Source organism: Notamacropus eugenii, chromosome 4 (genome assembly GCF_028372415.1).
Source record: "Notamacropus eugenii isolate mMacEug1 chromosome 4, mMacEug1.pri_v2, whole genome shotgun sequence".
NCBI classification, from domain to species: domain Eukaryota; kingdom Metazoa; phylum Chordata; class Mammalia; order Diprotodontia; family Macropodidae; genus Notamacropus; species Notamacropus eugenii.
In genome coordinates this window covers 471,008,320-471,027,894 of record NC_092875.1, presented here as the reverse complement: position 1 = coordinate 471,027,894, position 19,575 = coordinate 471,008,320, and the positions used below count along the sequence as shown (strand labels likewise).

The following is a 19,575-nucleotide window of genomic DNA, read 5'->3' as shown; positions in this document are numbered from 1 at the left end:
TATATGACCTTGTATGTATATATGTGTACAATGGGTGATATATTTATTCACCAACTTTGAGTGTCTTCTAATATACTCTCCTGAGCCCTCTCCTTTCTTTCTACAGCCTTTCATGTAGAAAACTTATCATTTCCCATGGATTCAATTATGATGTCTATGAAGATGACTCGTGTATTTATATTTTCTTCAGCCCTAGTCTTTCTGGAGGTCTAGTCCTACATCAATACCTGTCTACTGGACATTTCAAATTCTGTGTCTTGTAGGCATCTCAAATTCAACATATGTAAAATAGAATCCATTATCTTTCTCCTTAAACTTATCTCTCTTCCAAACTTCTCTAAATCTGTTGAAGGCACCACCATCCTCCCCCCCATCTGGGCTCTGGGTATCTCCTTGACACTTTATTCTCACTCACCTAACAGATCAAATCCATTGCCATATCTTATCACTTCCATCTCCACAATATTTCTTGTGTCTATTCCTTTCTTTCTACTCACACAGCCACCATCCTAGGTTAAGACCTCATTACCTTTAGCCTACACCATTGGATCTGCTTCCTGGTTGGTCTCCTTGCCTCAAGTATCTCCACACTCCAATCCACCCTCCACAGATGCCAAAGTGATTTTTTCTAAAGCACAGGTCAATCCCAGTGGCTCACTACCTCCCTGTTACCCTAAGAATCCAATACACACACCTCTATTTGTATTTAAAGCTCTTCACAGCCTGGCCTCACCCTACCTTTCCAAGTAGTATACATTATTCCCCGAAGCACTCTATGGTTCAGTCCCACACTGCTGCTCACACAAGACTTGACTTTTGTATTGGCTGTCCCATTCTTTTCCCTTCTAACTCTTGGAATCTTTGGTTTCCTTCAGAACTCAGTTCAAGTGTTATCATTTAGAGAAAGTCCCTCCAGCTGCTAGTACCTTCCCCTCCAAGGCTGCCCTTGAACTTGCATTGTGTGTACACATATACACACATACATACATAATACATACATGCATATATATGGATAGGGTCTAGAGATGGATCTGTGATTTCATTGGTATAGGGGAATATCAGATGAGGAAACTCCCTTCACCAATGCAGGTTGACATTCCTACAACTTATAGTATTAGGAAGCTGCTTACAGTATTGAGAGATTAACTGATTTTCCCAGGGTTATGGGTATACGTATGTATATGTATGTATGCATGTATATATATGTTATGTATATGTATGTATATCTATATATCCAGTGTATCTCAGAGATGGCACATATTCTATGTTTTCTCTTATTAGAATATAAGGTCCCATGTTGCTGGGTTTAGAATGAGGAAGACTCATAGGCATGAGTTCAAATCTGTCCTTAGACACTTACTAGCTGTGTGACCCTGGGCAAATCACTTAACCCTGTTTGCTTCAGTTTCCCCATCTGCAAAATGAGCTGGAGAAAGAAATGACAAACCACTCCAGCATCTTTGCCAAGCAAACCCCAAATGCTGTCACAGAGAGTTGGACATGATTGAACCAACGGACAACAATGAACAAGGTCCCCTGAGTGCAGAGACAGTTTTCCTCTTGCTTGTCTCCTCCACGCCAAGCACAATGCCTACGACACAACAGGTGCTTCATAAATGCTTGTTGATGGAAGATATCCTACTTATCTAAGATCTATTCAAATGCCATCTCCTCGATGAAGCCAAAACTGATTTTTCATTCCTTCCCTCAGTCTGAAAGTCATAGTTCCCTTATCTAATCTCATAGCACCTTCATTTCCTCATGGGTTATCTTAAATCTCAATATATGATTATCTATCATATGTTACATTTGACTTAGTTATAATGTCATTATAATGTACATGTTTCATCTTCCCCTATTATAGATTCCTCAAAGATATGGACCACATCTTAATTATCTATCTTTCTTGTTCAATACTTATCACACAATATTAAATATACAGGTGCTCAGGGACCTATAAAAAACATCCTTTTCTGTTGTGGAATAACTGTTTTTAAATTAATTTGGGACATTAAGAATAGGAGCATTATCCTTGGTTTACCCAATACCTTATTACCCACATGGCTAGGGACTTCTTGAAAAATCGACTGAGTTGGAATGAATGGGGAAAAGTCCAGTCCTGGCTCCCTATTTGCGTGCTACACACAAAGTGCTATGCTGAAGGGATTTTTCAGGAACTTGACAAGTAGCATAAGCAAACTACACTGTGTGCTTTGCTTGAGGAAAATGTCTCATTAGGGAGACAGATAAAAGTCGTCAGCAAGAGGAACTCACAGAATAAGGATGCTTTATTTGGTCCACCCCAATGGTAGTGAAAGAACTATGAGGAAAAAGCTCTAGACAGTCTAGAGTGCAGTCTGAAGCAGGGAGAAGGCATTTTCTTACCCAAACAGACCTGAGCTGCAACAAGAGGCTAGATTTGGTTCAGAGAAAGTACAAGAGTACACAGAACCACAAGGCTTTCTATCTTAGAATGACAAACCCTCTCGGTCATGTGGTCCATCTTCTTGCTTCGAGTCAAATCTGTGCCCAAACCTACTCAGAACTTCTCATTTTAACCTTTTTTGGAAAGCAATGTCTTTATATTATTTCATGGGGGTGAGGGAAGCGATTGAAAGTACAAAGCAAGGTCTACAAAGTTTTTGAAATCATGGCACTTTATCAAGTATGGGAATAATCAATAAATAAGCATTTATTAAGTACTCATGTTCCAAACACTGTGCTAAGCCCTAGAGAAAAAGCAAAACACAGCAAAAAACAAACAAAACCCCAAACAATCCCTGCCTTCAAGGACCATACATTCCACACACATGCATGCATAAATCAGTACCTGTAAGAGAAACACAAAGTGGATGCAAGGTGGCCTTAGGGGGAGGCGCTGGCAGTAGAAGGAGCCAAGAGGAAGAGAAAGACAAAATCTTTGCTCTTCTTCCTGATCCAGCTCTCCATCGCATCACCAGTTTTTATTTAACACTTCAATATACACGCTGTCTACTGGATGCTGGACAAACTTCTCAGAATCACTCACTCTTCAAAATAATTATTCCAAAAGACTGGAAGCGGCAGTGGCCCTGGGGTGAAGCTAGCCTTTCTCTCAGTTGTCATCTCAGATGGTGGTTGTAGCTGTTCAGTTATTTTTTCAGTTATATTTGACTCTTTGTGACCCCCCCCCCCTGCTTTAGGGTTTTCTTGGCAAAGATACCAGGATGGTTTACCATTTCCCTTTCCAGCTCATTTTACAGATGAGGAAACTGAGGCAAACAGGGTGAAATGACTTGTCACACAGCAAGTAAGAATCTGAGGCCAGATTTGAACTCAGGAACATGAGTCTTTCTGATTCCAGGCCCAGCCCTCTGTCCACTATGCTATTAGCTGACCCTATTCCACATTAAAGACCTTTTTTTTAAAAAAAAATTCTAGCTCATATAGGAAATAATGAAAGAAAAATCTGATCCATTCCACTGAATGTTCATTCATTGGGCCAAACAAGCAATAGAGCTGAGGGGAAGGGACATATAGCACAGTGAGATGAACCCTGGCCCTGGGTCAGAGGATGGAGGTTGAAATCTTACCTCTGGTACCAACTACTGGGCCTCAGTTTGCTCATCTGTAAAATGACAAAATTAGACTAGATGACCTCTGAAGATCCTTTCTAGCTCTTTAACTATGATCTCAAATATTGTGACCTATTTGACTAAAAACATATTGAGCATAGTATCTACTTGGGTGAATTTCTGTAGAATGTCTATGGGCGATAACAAACTAGGTTATGACCCAGAGGGTAATGAGGATTTTGAGAATGCTGGACACTATTCCTTTGAGGCAGTGGGATAAGAAGCAGGGAAAGAAAAGTAAGACTGTCCACCTAGAGTGAAGAGGGAGGGGACTGGAGTAAAACAAACAGACCCTAACTTTCCAAATTTTCCTCCCTTTCTCTGGTGAGGACAAGACATGGCTTCTCTTGTGGACAGCAATCAGATGTGTTCTGACATCAGTCCCTCCTAGCTGGTAGACTGCTTCTTTGTTAGGGTGTTTGTCATCTTTTAAAAATTGTATTGAGAAACCTTTGAAACATTTAATATCTTCCAGAGAAGAGCTATATTTTTGTCCCTGATGTCTGTCAAAATACAAAAAGTCTTCTATTTCTCATGAAAGATGAAAAAACAAGACTGATTTTTCCTGAAATTCACAAAGCCTTAGTCCAAAAAGCTCATTTTCATTGTTTAAGATTTGAGTAACTAAGGATAAGTCTATAACTGTAACAAACTGGTTATCTTCATCATTATAATAATATATTAAAACATCTAATTAAGTATGGCATGTTGCTGGGCATCAAACAAAGACCTAGACTCCAGAAATTTAAGATACACAGGCATAGGGTATATATAAATGTTTATATTTGCATAGTGATGAAATACCTGAACAGTTTGATATTTTTCTTTTAAAAAGTTAAGGAAGGAAGGAAATGTTAGACCTGGACTTTAGACCTAGTTCAGTGATCCTGTAGCAAATAATCTTTCTGGGTCTTCCTTTCCCTGTCTAGAAAAGAGTTGGCCCACTGGTCTGCTTCAGATTATCTCTAAGGTCTGTTCCAATTCCAATGGGCAACTAGGTGGCATAGTATATAGAGCACCTGTGACCTGAAGTCAGGAAGACTCATCTTCATGAATTCAAATCTGGCCACTTCCTAGCTATGTGATCCTGGGCAAGTCACTTGATTCTGGTTGTCTCAGTTTTCTCATGTGTAAAATGAGCTGGAAAAGGAATGGCAACCTACTCCAATATCTCTGTCCAGAAAACCCCAAATGGGGTCAAAGACAGTCGAACAAGACTGAACAACAATAACTGTTTTAATTCTCAAGATGGAAAACTCATAGTTTTTCAGTTGGAAGGGATCTTACAGGGATCATATGATCCAATCTATTCATTTTGCAGATGAAGACACTGAGGCCCAGAGAGGTTGTGACTTTCCCAGTGTCATGCACTGGGAGAACTACAGATCAAACCCAGATTCTCTGATGTTTTTCTCCCTGTATTACACTAGAAACTTTCTGTGCCAAGAAAAAAAGACAAATTTGTCCACAGCATTGAGGACAGACTGGAAAAAGGGTGGTACCAGAAGCAGAGTCCAGTGGGCAGCTGAATCATCTCCCTGACTCAGCGAGTATCTCTGTCATTCAGTTATTTCACTTAAATGTGTGAAATTCAACTCTTTAATGGATGCAGATGATCTCAGATATGTAGGATAAGCCACAAAGACAGGAGGGGGAAATCTAGGGACACATGGACTGGGGTGCTGCCGTTTGGAGGGCATGCCTTTTATTCGTCTTACCCAGAAGGAGCCCACAATATAGACACATACATCTGCTTTTAAGTCCTTGGGGGAAACTGAGTATGAGGGCATCAACTCTCTGCTTTGCTCCCACTCCTGGGCTAAGGGAAACCTGAATGCTGAGGTATATGGATGCAGATGAATGACCTTACAATCTTTTTCCCTACTGACTCTTCTGTCCAACCTGGAAAGTTATACTATCAGAGTGAATAATATGACCTAAGTAAAGAGACACAGGACCCATAAAGCTAGACAGCACTCCTTTACACCATCTTGATCAATTATTCCATTACTGTTACCATTATTGCAGGTTCTACATGGGGATATGTGCTGCGGTCTATTAAACAGAGGAGCAAACTTCCCCTGGTGACTTTAGAAGCAAATTCTCTAGGACAACCAGATTATGGAATGGATTTTACTTATAAACACCTCTTATGGACTGAGCATTGCTTTTAAAAACCTGAGAACTATTGATGGATAGACCTAATTACTGAAAGACACTTGGCATGCCAGAGAGGTAACTAGGAAACCTCTTCTAAGGAAAAAGTAGAGACACTGATATAATAACCAATAAGTCAATCCCCCATGTGACTTCTTTTCTAACTTAATCTAGGCCACCTCAACTGCATTGAGGGGCTAGGGGGTGGAAGTGAGGAAGAGATAGGGAGCAGAGGAAGGGGGAAAGACATTGGAATCCAGTGTGAAATGAGGTCAAGCACTAAAGAAAATTCCATTTAAATTTCCTTCAATTTTCCCTCCTTTGAAGGACTTCTAACTCCCCATCACTACTCATCACCCACAGAGGGCTCTTCATTGGAAAGTGAAAGAACAGGAAGGAAGAGATGCTTCTGTTATTTGAGACCCACCCTTAGGGATGACACTGACCCATAAGTGAAAGAGAGGGCCTTGGGTTCTAGTTGGATTGGCACTGGGAACTTCCAGTGAAGCATCCCCAAGTTAGGAGATCTGAGAATCCCCTGGGAAAGGGGAAGACAGCCAAAGGCTTCAGTGGTGATCTTCTAGAGAAGTCCACCTGCTCTGGGTCCCACAATTTTGAACCTATTTAAGCAGTACACCCAAAATTCTTTCCCCAACTCTATTTGAGATGAAATTTAATCAAGATGCTGTCCCATAACTTCTACCCACACTACTTTCCCCTCCTATACCCTACCTACTCCACACTTATTTTTAGGCTTTGAAACAGGAATGAGGGATGACAGCACAGTCTTCCCACTTGAAGGCAAGTTTTTAGAGTGGGAGGCAACATGAGGATACTCTTAGACTGGCATTTGATAATAGACTTAGGTATCATTCTTTTTTTTTTTTTTAAACACCAACAAAAGAAAATGAGAGTCTCCACTTCAACAAGGAGAACTCATTTTTTTTTTAATGTTTAACAATCACTGCCATACAATTGAGATTTTATCCTACCCCCCACTACTCCCCTCCCTCCCCATGACTGCATATAATTCTGTATAGGTTCTACATATACTTTTCTATTGAGCATATTTTCACTATAGTCATGCTATGTAGTCAGACTAAAATAAATGAAAGAAATCATATACAAATCAAAACATGATACACAAACACATACACATACACAAACATGATCTGCTACATTTTGTGAATGACTTCCATATTTCTTTCTCTGAGCGTGGAAGGCATTTTGCCTTGAGAACTACCATTGGGATTTTTTTTTTTAAGAAGTTCTTGCGTTATTATGAAATTCCAAGTCTACCAGAAAAAACTCTCGCACACTGTGGTCATTGCTGTGCACAAAGTTCTCCTGGTTCTGCTCCTTTCACTCAGCATCAGGTCATATAAGTCCTTCCAGGCCTCTCTGAAATCTTATGGTTCATCATTTCTTATGGCACAATAATACTCCATTACATTCATATACCATAATTTATTCAGCCATTCCCCAATTGATGGACATCCCCTTGACTTCCAGTTTTTGGCAACTACAAAGAGTGCTGCTATAAATATTTTTGTACATGTGGGACCCTTTCCCATTTTTATGATCTCTTGGGGATACAGTCCTAGTAGCGATATTGCTGGGTCAAAGGGTATGCACATTTTTGTAGCCCTTTGGGCATAGTTCCAAATTGCTCTCCAGAATGGTTGGATGCGCTCACAGATCCACCAACAATGAATTAGTGTTCCAACTCTCCCACATCCTCTCCAGCATTTATTATTTTCTTGTTCTGTCATGTTTGCCAATCTTATAGGTATGATGTGGTACCTCAGAGTTGTTTTGATTTGCATCTCTCTAATCAATAGTGATTTAGAGCATTTTTTCATATGATTATAGATATCTTTAATTTCTTCTTCTGAAAATTGCCTGTTCATATCCTTTGACCATTTATCAATTGGGGAATTAGGTATCATTCTTAATGCTAGCTATCTGTATGTAGCATTAAGCAGAAAAGAAAGAAAATGCTGCTTAAGAACAAAGAGTATAGATCTATTGGGAATAAACAAAATGTGGCATGTGATTGAGAGAGAATATTATTGTGCCATTTTCAATTGCGTTAGACTCTTCATGACACCATTTGGGGTTTTCTTGGCAAAGACACCAGAGTGATTTACCATTTGCTTTCCAGCTTGTTTTACAGATGAGGAAACTGAGGCAAACAAGATGAAATAACTTGCTCAGGATCAGACAGCTAGGAAAGTGCCTGAAGTTGAATTTGAACTCAGGAAAACACTCTGTCCACCTAGCTGTCCGTTATTGTGCCATATGCAATGATAAATATAAGGAACTCAGAGAAGCTGAGAAGAATTATATGAACTGATGTAAAATAAGCAGAAACAGGAAGACAACATACACAGTGATTACAACAATGTGAAAAGGAAGAAAATAACACATCAGAGTAAAAACTTAATTATAACGATCATGTTTGGGAAAAGAAAAAAGGCTACGGGTGTGGAACATCGACACTCTACTGAAATCTGTTTAGTCTTGGAGACTTTGTTTCTAGTTTATTTCTTGTTACAAGGTATGACTTACTGGTTAGGGGAGAGGAACAGTTACATTAGGAAATGAAAGGTAAAAAATGCTTATGGGACAAACAGGTGAGTTTTTTTAGAATTGAGCATTTCCTTTTGAAGGTCAATTTGGAAGTTTGGGGAGGAGTTTCATGGCACATGAACAAAAGAAAATAAGAAAGAAAATGATTTGTTCTTTAAAAGAAAGAAAGTCAACTCTATTGTGGTTCTTTTGGTTGTTAGAGCTACACGTGAGTAAGTCACTCAGCCTCTCTGGGGCTTGGTTTTCCTCATCTGTCAAATGAGGAGGGTTGGATTGAACGGCTTTCACAGCACCTCCCACCTGGGAACCTTTATTAGTCTGTGATTCTAGAATTATCGTTAGTGAAGTCCCCTTACAATGTTGAGATGAGGCGTCTGGAATTTTCTAAGTTACTATGTCTGATGACAGACTTTATAGATGTGCTTGGTGTGGGTCTTTTTTGAAGTGCTATATTTAGTATCCGTGATGGCGGTACTATGATTGACCACCAGTGGGACAGGAAATGTTCTAGGCAAGTAATGGATTTTATCTGACTCACCTGCACATAAATATAACAAAGAGGAGCAAGATTATGGCTATGGAAAATTCTTCTCTTGGGGATGAAACGCACATATCTGAACATCATTAGCACCATGATTTTACCAGCTTTTTGTTGTTATTCAGTCGTTTCAGTCATACTTAACTTTTTATAATCCCATTTGGGGTTTTTTTTGGTGAAGATACTAGAATGGTTTATTTCCTTTTCTAGCTCATTTTACAGATAAGGAAACTGAGGCAAAAAGGGTTAAGTAACTTGCCCAGGGTCACCCAGCTAATAAGTGCCTAAGGCCAGATTTGAACTCAGATCTTCCAGACCCAGCCCTCTATCCACTGCACCACCTACTTGCCCCCATTTTTATCAGCTTACATACCTAGTCACCTTATCCTCCAAAGTCATGATTTTTCCTCATGGATTCATTTGGCTCACTTTTCCTCCTAGGGATTTCTATTTCTGCAGAGCATGACCTTCTCAAGACTGAAAGGTTTGTTTAATTGATGTGTAACAAAAGGGCCCCTATAATATCTATATAACAGTCAATACTGAGTCAACGGCATTGATCATCAGACTTCTCCATTTGTCCGTTATTCAATCAATCAATCAGCATCTACTGTGTGGGAGGCGCTAGAGACAACCATACAAAGAATAAAACAATCCATAATCTCTAGGATTTTACATTTATTTAAATGTCTCAAATGCATATATCGTGGTATTTCAGCAATTTGCTCCCATTAAGAATAATGCTTTCTGGGCAGATAGTAGCACTCATTAACAGGGAGTTTTCTAGTAATCCAGACTAAATATACGGACTATCACCTCCTGTTTATCTAGACCAAGCATCTGTAGTCTTTTTTTGGATCATGAATCCCTCTGGTGAAGCCCATGGACCCTCTCTCAGAATATTATTTGTTGTCTACATTCATATGGAAGGAATTGCTAGACCTTAATTTGAGGTTAGTAAAAATAAACATGTGTATTTTTCCCTCTCACGGACCACCCTACGGTCTATCCATGGCCCCCATAACCTAGATTAAGAACTTCTCCAGTGCTACCTGGATGTCAGGGTACAATGTTCTAGAGGCTTCCTTTTTTATTTTTTGAAGATGAGTGGCCAAGGATGGAAATCTCCCTGAAAGGGGTCCCCCACTTCCAGGGACCAGGAGCATAAGAGGGAAGATGGGTGATCAAATGAGCATCATAACTGATTTATAGAAATGAATGATTTTAAAGAATTTGAATATAATTAAACTTAACTCACAGTAAAATGATACTAAAGATATTTTCATCATTCTTTGATACAAACTCCAGTCATCTTTAGTGCCTCAAAGTTATTATCATTAGCATCAATTATCAATGTAGAATAGTGAGGACATAGAAAGTATAAGAGAATGGATTGAATCTGAACTCATCATACGTAATATGCTGGGAGTCAGATCAACTCCGTGGTGCAATGGATGGAGCATTGGGTTTGGAATCATGAAGACTGATCCTCATGAGTTCAAATCTGACCTGAGGCACTTACTAACTGTGTGACTCTGGGCAAGTCACTTAATCCTGGTTGTCTCAGTTTTTTCATGTGTCAAATGATCTGGAAAAGGAAATGGTAAACCACTCCGGTATCTTTGCCAAGAAAACCCCAAATGGGAATGAAGGGTTGGACACGAATGAAACAACAAAATGCTGGGAGTTGACTGTGGAGGGAAATCCCTAATTCCTGCAAATGTTCTTTTCCTCAGTTTTTTTTCAAAGTAGGATGTAGAATGTATCTCTTCCTTCTTCCCAGTTGCTTTTATTAGAGCTTTCCAGTTCTAGGTTCTTTAAAATCAATAGTATAAGATATGAATTTATTTGCTCCAATTTTGACTGTCCCAGGCACATTATCTCTTCGTTCTCCTACTGTTCTCATGTCAATGAAGTCTTTCCACTGGGAAGCATCTGGGAATTACTGTCATTTCCCTCTCCCTTTACTCATAAATTAGACAATCTATTCTCTTAATTAGTTTATTGTTCCCATCTGAATCTTTTATTTTATTTCTATCTTCCTGCTTCCAAGATGCTATAAACAAAAGCCCAGACTTCAGAAGATACCTGGTTTGAAGTGTATAAAGGGGGTCTCATTTCTTCTAGCCATGGTGGAATGGCCTTATGTCTATGGATCCAATTCAATATATATAGTCATGATTTTAAAGTCTTTCAAAGAGGACCAGTTTTCCTTTTTACATTTTTCCTTGTCAGTCACATTTCTCCATCTTTCCATGTTCATTAAAACAAATAATTGATTTCAGAACCCTGAATTTATAAATTTGGTTAAGACTCTATATGATGACTGCAGAGAAGTTATGGAAAGACATGAATTGATGCAAAGTGAAGTAAGCAGTTCCAGGAAGACAGACACAATGAACACCATAACATAACAGAATGAATAACCACCACAAGCAACTGAAAAGGAATGTTGCAAAATTATAAAGAATGAGCTTGATCCCAAAAAAAGAGACATGAGAAGACACATTCTGCTGATCATATTTGCAAGGTGGGGGAGGGTCAGAAATGTTAAACACGGCATATAATGTCAGACTTTTTTTAATGTATTAATCAGTAATGCTGAAATTTTTTCCTCTAAAAAAACCCCCTAAAATCTTGGGAGAGGAGAAGAAGGGAGAAGGAGGGGGAAAGATAAAGGGGGAAATCTAGCTAAGGCAAAAACAACAAATATTAATGAAATATATTAATTTTTAAAATCCCACATGAAATCCAATAATATATTCCTTTAAAAAATTCCATAGCTGCACCAGACTTCGGATTCCACAGCGGAGAATTCATTCTGTAGTTTGAGCACACATGATTTCAAAAAACAATATGTGTGTTCAGTATGGAAAGGCCTTGTAGGAAAGCCCTGGAAGGGCCATACACTGGAACCTCTGTACTGGGACAAGCACCACAAACAATTCCAGAAGTAAGTGACATGAAAGGTGAACCCAGATGAGGTGGTGGTAGATATCACCTTGGGAGGAGAAACAGAGTTGCTGGGACACGATGAGACAGCTGCTGGGGTATGGGGTCAAGGCAGAAGCTGGTACTCTTGACTCCTAATCTAGTCCTATTTCAATCAGATTGTTATAATTTGGCCTCCCACAGAGGCATAGGGCACTAGTCCTTTCAGAGAATCTGAACTGTCAAGATTGGGTGCGCCTGTGTGTGAGAGAGAAAGAGTGAATGTGGAGAGGGATAAAGGAAGAAGAGAGAAAAGAGAGGAGAGAAGAGAGAGAGAGAGAGAGAGAGAGAGAGAGAGAGAGAGAGAGAGAGAGAGAGAGAGAGAGAGAGAGAGAGAGAGAAGAGAGAGAGAGAGAAAATCTATGATTCTTTCAAACATATTCTGGCCCCAGGCTCATCCCCTAACCCTCATCTCCCAGTCACCTAACCTTACAACCTACGTATCATACTTGATACCTCTTCCTCCAGCCCTATAATCAATCTGTTGTGCAGTTTTGTCCATTTAATCTTTGTAACGTCTCTTACACGTACCCCCTTCCCTCCTCAGTCATCACAGCAAGTCTGGACTATTGAAATATCTTGCTTGCTAGTCTCCCTGCTCTGTCTCTTCCAAGTCTGGTCCTTCCAATCAGGTGACAAATTAATCTCCCTAAAAAGCTAACTGAACGCCACCATCCTCTTAGTCAATAAACTCCAGGAACTCAGGATCATTTCCCGGATCAAATACAAAATCCTCTGTATGGTATTCAAAGCCCTTCATAACATGTCCCTCTCCTAACTCTTTACTCATGACTTGCCCTGCTCCATGCCATGCATTCTACAGTTCAGTACTACTGACTTCCCGGCTGTTTCTTGAACAAGATGCTCCACCTCACAACTTAGGCCACCTTCCCTGTCTCTCCCCCATACCTGAAATGCTCTCCCTCTTCATCTCCATCTCTAGACTTCCATGGCTCCCTTCAAATCTCACCTTCTGCAGGAAGTGCTTCCTAGTCCCCTTGAATGCTAGTGCCTTCCCTTGGAAGTACCTTTTCTTTAAAGATTACCTCCAATTTATCCAGATATATAACTTTTTAGTACGTTGCTGTTTTCACGTTGTCTTGCCCATTCATTAGATTGTGAACTCCTTGTGAGCAGGGACTGTTTTTTGCTTTTTAAAAATATCTTAGCACAGTGCTTGGTACACAGTAAGCACTTAATAAATGCTTACTGACTGAGTCAGGCTCTTCTGTGGGGAAAGTTTGGTTAACTCAGGAAAATAAGGCTTCAGTGAAGGCATAATGCCCATGGGATAAGAAGCCTTCAAGGACACTGTCCTTCCCCAACTTTGCCCTCTCTGAAGTGGATCAGTCTACTTCTGAGACTGGACCATGCTGAGAGGTAACCACCACTAGGAATTCCAAAGTCTAGGGAATACCTTCAGGCAGCCTCCTCTTGCTCTTGTCCCCACATGGTGTCTCCAAGGTCCTGAAGTACCTAACTCCCTCATCAACTTAGAGTGAGCCCATCAAACTTCTAACTCCATCTTCTCATCCCTATCCCTGCCACTTCAGACAACTGGGAAAGTTTCAGAATCTGCAAAAGTACCCCTGCCATACCCCTAGGGTGGAGAGAGTCAAAGACATCCTTGGGAAGGCAGGGTCCTTGAGTAGAGGCTGTGGCAATCTCCCTTTCCCTGACTTGTCCCCTTTAGAATACCTCCTTTCCCTGGGCCAATCATGGCAGAAAGCTTGCTTCCTGGCCTGCTCCTAATCCCCAGGATAGCTGGTACCCATGTTGACTCCCTAATGAAAAAAGGAGATGTGCTATGATGTGTCCTTTGACTGCAGTCCACCCTGAGGTAGCAACTCAATGGGCCAAGACAGATCTTCCTTCTTCACTCCTATAACAGTTCTGCCAGATGTTTAACCTCAGTGGATCTCTTAGTGGGAGCCCTATCCTCTTCTTCCCCACTCTACTCCTGCTCCCTGGTTTCCCATAACTGGAGCTCCACTCTATCATTAGGCTCTATCCTTGCCCTACTACCAGACTCCACATGGCCTTTTTCCTGAGTTTAGAAAGATTAAGTGCTTTTTGGGGCTCTTTAAATTACCTACCCTTAGTCAAATCCCTTCTATGGGGCAAAAACTAGTTGTCCTGACTTTATTACACTTCTGCACCCTGGTCTTTTGTAGTCACCTGCCCCAACAAAGGCTGTAATCTTCTTGAAGGTCAGCAGTGTTTGTTAAATTCTCTACTTTTATGTCTTCTGTTTATGCTTCAGTTGTTGCTTGAGAAGACTCCTCTAGGATGGGAAAGAGATCATGGAACCACCAAACCTCCCTCTTCCTGATCTTATTCCTATAGAACCATAGTGAGAATGGGATCAAACTGTTGGCTACAGCAGGCCAGGCCCTTAGATGAAAACAGCCGGATTTGGATCTTCCATCCAGGTTATTTCAACAATTTTGAATATGGCCCTGCCTTACTGTTACCTAGTACACATCTCTTTTGCAGGCTACACAGTCTAAGGACAAAAATAATCTTTGTCCTTCCATCATGGTATAAATCAGACTGGTAATGGAAGTTTTCCTAGTTCCATGCTCCTTGTCCATCCATCCCATGTGGCTCACTTATCTTCAGACATTATGTGGTTCTTCTACCCTCTTCCTTGAGCCTCCTACATCAATGTGGAAATTTTAACTTTTCAAAGTGTTTCCATGTCTACTATTACCTCACTTGGCAACATGAACTGGAATTAACCTTTACTAAGGGTAATGCTACATTCCCAGCACCAGACTAGGCACTGGGAAAGGTCAGGACAACAGATACCTGCCCAATGCACTAATATTGTTAATTTTGTATGGCTCATATTACCTTGATACTCAGATCCTCAATCCCCAAGACCTCCTGATGAAATTAAATCATACCTGAATAGGATCTTGTGTCAGTCTCATCGGCCCAATTCGCACTTCTGCGGTCGAAACCTGCTAAATAAAAGATAGAACACATGAGGTTTGTTGAGTATCACACTGGACGTTGAAGGTATTTTGGGAGGGAGGGCCAAACATCTCATTAAGAAAAAAGATTGTAAATAAGAGACGACTGTCTTTTAAGTAAAGACTGGTTAAGTTAAATAAACTGTACATAGTTCTGACAGATCCGTGGTCTTATTTTGAGTACCTTTATGTAGAGGGCAAATGTTTTATTCCTGCTCATGTTTCCCATGAATAAATGACTCATTTTCATCTCGTTTTCCTGAAAGAAACTAAGCAATTGGATTTGACCATTATCATTAAGTTCCTAAAATTCTATCTTCCGTTTCTTAAAATTAAAAACTAAATCTTTCAATTTTCTTGTTTGCTAAGGAATAATGCCATCTGACATGTTTTGGTTTCAAATACTCTGATGTGTTTTTTTGTGTGTCTTTTCTATTATTTCACTTGTTTTATTTAAATGACTTTTCCTTGAACAACTTTTTTTGAAAGTTTGGGGCAGAAGACATTTTGAAAAGCACCCTCTCCCATACAGATTCATTCCTAACAGAGGTTCAACTTTCATTTCAACTCTGGAAAGTTGGCAGCCAATAGAATATTATACTGGACTCCACCTCAGTCATCCTCTGAGTATGTTAGTGCCAGAGACACCATAAATGCAAATGGTTGATTCAAGGAGGTTTTATGGAAACAAAAGCCAAGACTCTTCTGGATCATTCCAGAAAAATTTCCCTGTTCATGTTTCTCTGTGTCTGTCTGTCTCCACATAGTAGCCAAACTCCCCAAACACAGTCAGCTATAGAGTATTACAAAACCAAACCGTAAGTTTTCAGTATGTTTTTTCTTCATAAATTATTTCTGACACCCTTTCCCCCTTCTCCCATGAGATCAGAGATTCCCATTGTGTTATAGAGTGATGTCAGGTGCTTCAAACAATGAACAGGCTTCTCACCATAGCAGATGACTGATGGAAAAAGTCACAGTGCCCTGAAATTACTGCTCATCTGTGGGCAATTTCCACTCTGTGGTCTGTATTTCATAAGTGCAAAGCTGTGCTTTCTTACTCTGGCAATCACAACTAAGTGCTCAGGAGCCACTCAGGTTTTTCCATCAATCACCTCAAAACAGAAATCAGAAGGAAGCTGGGTCAGTGAATAGGGCTCAAGCCCTGACCAGATTGGGGCTACAATGGCAAGAGAGGTTACACACCTAAATGTGTATCAGACACAGCAAAATGGATGGGTGATTAATCTAGCCCTTTGGCACATACACCATCTTGTTCTCTCTTGTCGTCATCCAGTAAAGGCAATTCACAAAAGTACCATGTCTGGTTTCTTGAATACTCCCTTGAATCATTAAGGCTGATATCAGCATGCCTAGGGACCACAGCCCCAAGAATAGTTCCAGCCTGACAGAGCTGTTAGATTTTCATGCGTCACTGAGCTACTTTGTTCCTCCCACTATACATCTAAGGGAGTTATTGTTTAAAACTGGTACCCCTTCCTTTAAAGGAGCTCAACACTCAGGATTTTTCAAGGAAGTAAATTGCAAAATGTGACGTTAATTTAGTATGTGTTGGGTTGTTTGCTTTTACAGAATTCTGAATCTGGTTTTCAGCTCTCTCTGTGGTCTCCTTTCCTGGTTTATAGCACCCTCCTGTTTTCCCAGTTCACTTTCCTCTGAATTGGCTTTTTTCTTTCCATTCCTTCTGTTTGCTCCAACTAAACAAACTAACAGAACCCCCTCCACCCCATAGGTCAAGAGAAAAGAAATGGCTGGAAGCTACTTGCCTCTAAGGGCTAAAAGAAAATTTGAAAATAACCTTGTGGAAGGAGGAATACTTTCAATTTTTTAGAATTCTGGCACTAGCGTATTAAATAATGACAGTAATGAATAGTAATAATAGAATAATACTGATGATAGCAATAAAAATAAATGGTAATAAGTCAAACGGTAAAATAAAATGATACTCTCACGCTGTGGTTTATCTTTTCCAAAAAGCTTTCCCAATTATCATCTGAAATGGATTTAAGGGAGGAGGAAGATCAGGATTCTTCCTCAGGTACTGGGGGATTGGCCAGTGAGGACCTAGTCCTTAGAACACAGTCTCTATAACCCTTCAGGAAGATGGAATCAGAACATGCCCCAACAACTTGGCTGATCTCACTATTACATTCTCAAGATTTGCAAAAAGCTTTCTAGCCAAATAAATATTTGCCCATTTTGTAGACCAGTAAAGACACAAACCATTCCAAAGTATTAAAAAAGTTTACTTATGGGTTGCCATGACAGCAAGAAGAATATGGAATTAAAAAAATGTTAGGTCAACCAGGACAATACCTCTAGAAGGAAAATGTGAGTGATTTTTGAACCTAAAAAAAGAAAGCATGAAGTCATTTCCCTGAATACAAAAATATTAAGTATGTTTGAAGCAAGTGAAAATTACATAAGTCATCAACTGATTTTTGTTGTTTTTGAGTCATTTCCGTCATGTCTGACTCTTCGTGACTCCATTTGTGCTTTTTGGGGGTTTGGAGTAGTTTGCCATTTTCTTCTCCAGATCATTTAACAGATGAGGAAACAGAGGCAAAGAGGCTCAAGTCATTTGCCCAGGGTCACACAACTAGTAAGCATCTGAGACCAGATCTGCACTCAGGAATCTGAGTATTCCTGAGGGCAGGCCTGGCACTCTACCTACTGCGCCACCTAGCCACTCCTTCCAACTTATTAGTGATTGGCATATTCAGTGTCACTGTACCATCACCTCAGAATGATAATGGCTTTTGACAGGTTCTATTACAGTACTCTTATTAAATGATTTAGAATCACAGAATGTCAGAACTGGAAAAAGCCTTAAAGATCATCTTTTGACAGATGAGGAAATCAAGGCCCAGGGAGGTGAAGGGAATTGTTTGATGTCACACAGCTAGTTAGTGGTAGAGCTGGGACCTCAGCTCTCCTGACTTCCAGCACAGTGCTTTTCTCACTCCATTATTACTTGTTTTGAGTATTATTAATTTCATCACATTAATATTTTTTCTTTAAATGTGCTCTATAAAAGAGCTGTTGCCAAGAATAATTTCATTAAATCTTGTTCTGATGAAATCGAACCTTACATACCAGTGATCCTGACTTGTCCCACTATGTCTCATGTCCCCAGGAGTACTGAAACCCTCAAGAGCAAAACAGAGGGAGCTTTCTACCATCAAAAAGCACATCCTGAGTCCCAGGATCATCATTTTCTCTTCTTCTTCCAGGATTACTTGTTATGATGCTGTTGAACAAAATCAGACTCCTGAATGACAACTGGCCATAAAGCTAACCTTTACTACAACAATGAGGGGAATCTTAGAATGAGGATGATTTATAGGTAGTGACTGTCACAATTCAATCTATATTATAATTATGAATGGCCTCTGCTCACACAAGTTCCAAAGTAGCATTAAATAGTGTTCCTCATAGGCTACCCTGTGGTCAATTGTTTTGGTCCACCCTGAATCCACCTTGTAATTCAAGGGTGAGCAACCTCTTTTAAAACATCTTTTATGTTCTCTAGAGAAGAAAATGTCTTTTGGACTTCTTTCCCAGGTCCCCAAGTGCCATCCCCTTCAGTGAAACATTCCCTGACCACCTATCAGGCATCTCAAACTGGATATCCAGGAGGCATCTTAAATTCAACATATCCCAAAATGAACTCATCTCTCCCCCCACAAAATCCTCCTCTATTCGTAATTTCCCAATTATTTTCCAAAGTACTGTCATCCTCCCAGACATCCAGGTTGGCAACCTAAGTGTCACTCTCACCCCTCACTTACTCTCTCTCCATACCCCAGCCTACTCTGAAGTCTAGTCTTCTCTCTGGGTGCCTGTACAAGGATTAAAAATCACTTCATTGGAGACAACCTAGAAGTTGATGTGACAGGCTTTCACTCTTAGTCAAATCATTTTTTCCCCAGGAGAATCCATCTCTGATTTTTAATAGGAGTAAATGAAGGAATACAACTTAATTTTACTTCACAGTCTTTTCAGCATCAATTACGTGTGCACTTACACAGTGATATATGTATCTATGCATGTACGTATATGCTTCCTAGTGGAGTGTCTTCTCGATCCTCATTATCTTGGACCTCTCTGGAATACTGACAGCAATAAACATCCCTTCCTTCTTGATTCTCTCTCTTTCTTTGGCTTCTTCCCACAGCTTGTTTCTCCTACTTCCCTGACCATGTCTTGGTCTTCTCCACTGGTTCCTTTTCTTCCTTTTGATTCCCTGGCAACATCTTCCAAGATTCTGTCCTTATTCGTCCTCTGTTCCTTCCTTCATCCTCTCCCTTCTGCCACCCTCTCCTCCCTTCCTCTCCTTTCAATACTCTCTCTATGCAGACTATGGGGTCACCAGAGTTGAAAGGCAGACTGCTGTGTGGGGAGGCTGGCTCGGGGAGCTGCCCATAGCTGTTAGGTATGTTCATAACAAATTTATGGGTTATCTAAACAATGTTGATTTGTTTTTTTTTTTTAACCCCAGTGATTGTGTTTGGCATGGCAGTAGTGAATTCTAACTCTCAGACGTGTTTGTGACAAAGCGTGGAGTGTGACTAAATGACTGGAGCAGAACCACAACGTGTAAGTGATGAGAAGGTTCTGGGCAAGGAAAGTGGAATTATGGGATGGGCAAGAATCTACTTGAAGATCTATAAGAGTGAAGGTG

At 40.2% G+C, this 19,575-nt stretch overlaps 1 protein-coding gene across 4 annotated transcripts in view; it reads right to left on the bottom strand.

The window, feature by feature from the left end:
* The window catches only part of PDE8B (phosphodiesterase 8B), a 331,778-nt gene that overhangs the window by 134,728 nt on the left and 177,475 nt on the right, over positions 1-19,575 (bottom strand). For 3 of the 4 annotated variants that reach the window (XM_072606396.1, XM_072606392.1, XM_072606394.1), the window contains one exon: positions 14,802-14,861. In XM_072606396.1, coding sequence (XP_072462497.1) covers positions 14,802-14,861 — 60 coding nt within the window. The remainder of the gene's footprint in view (positions 1-14,801; positions 14,862-19,575) is intronic. The other variant, XM_072606395.1, reaches the window with a different exon arrangement.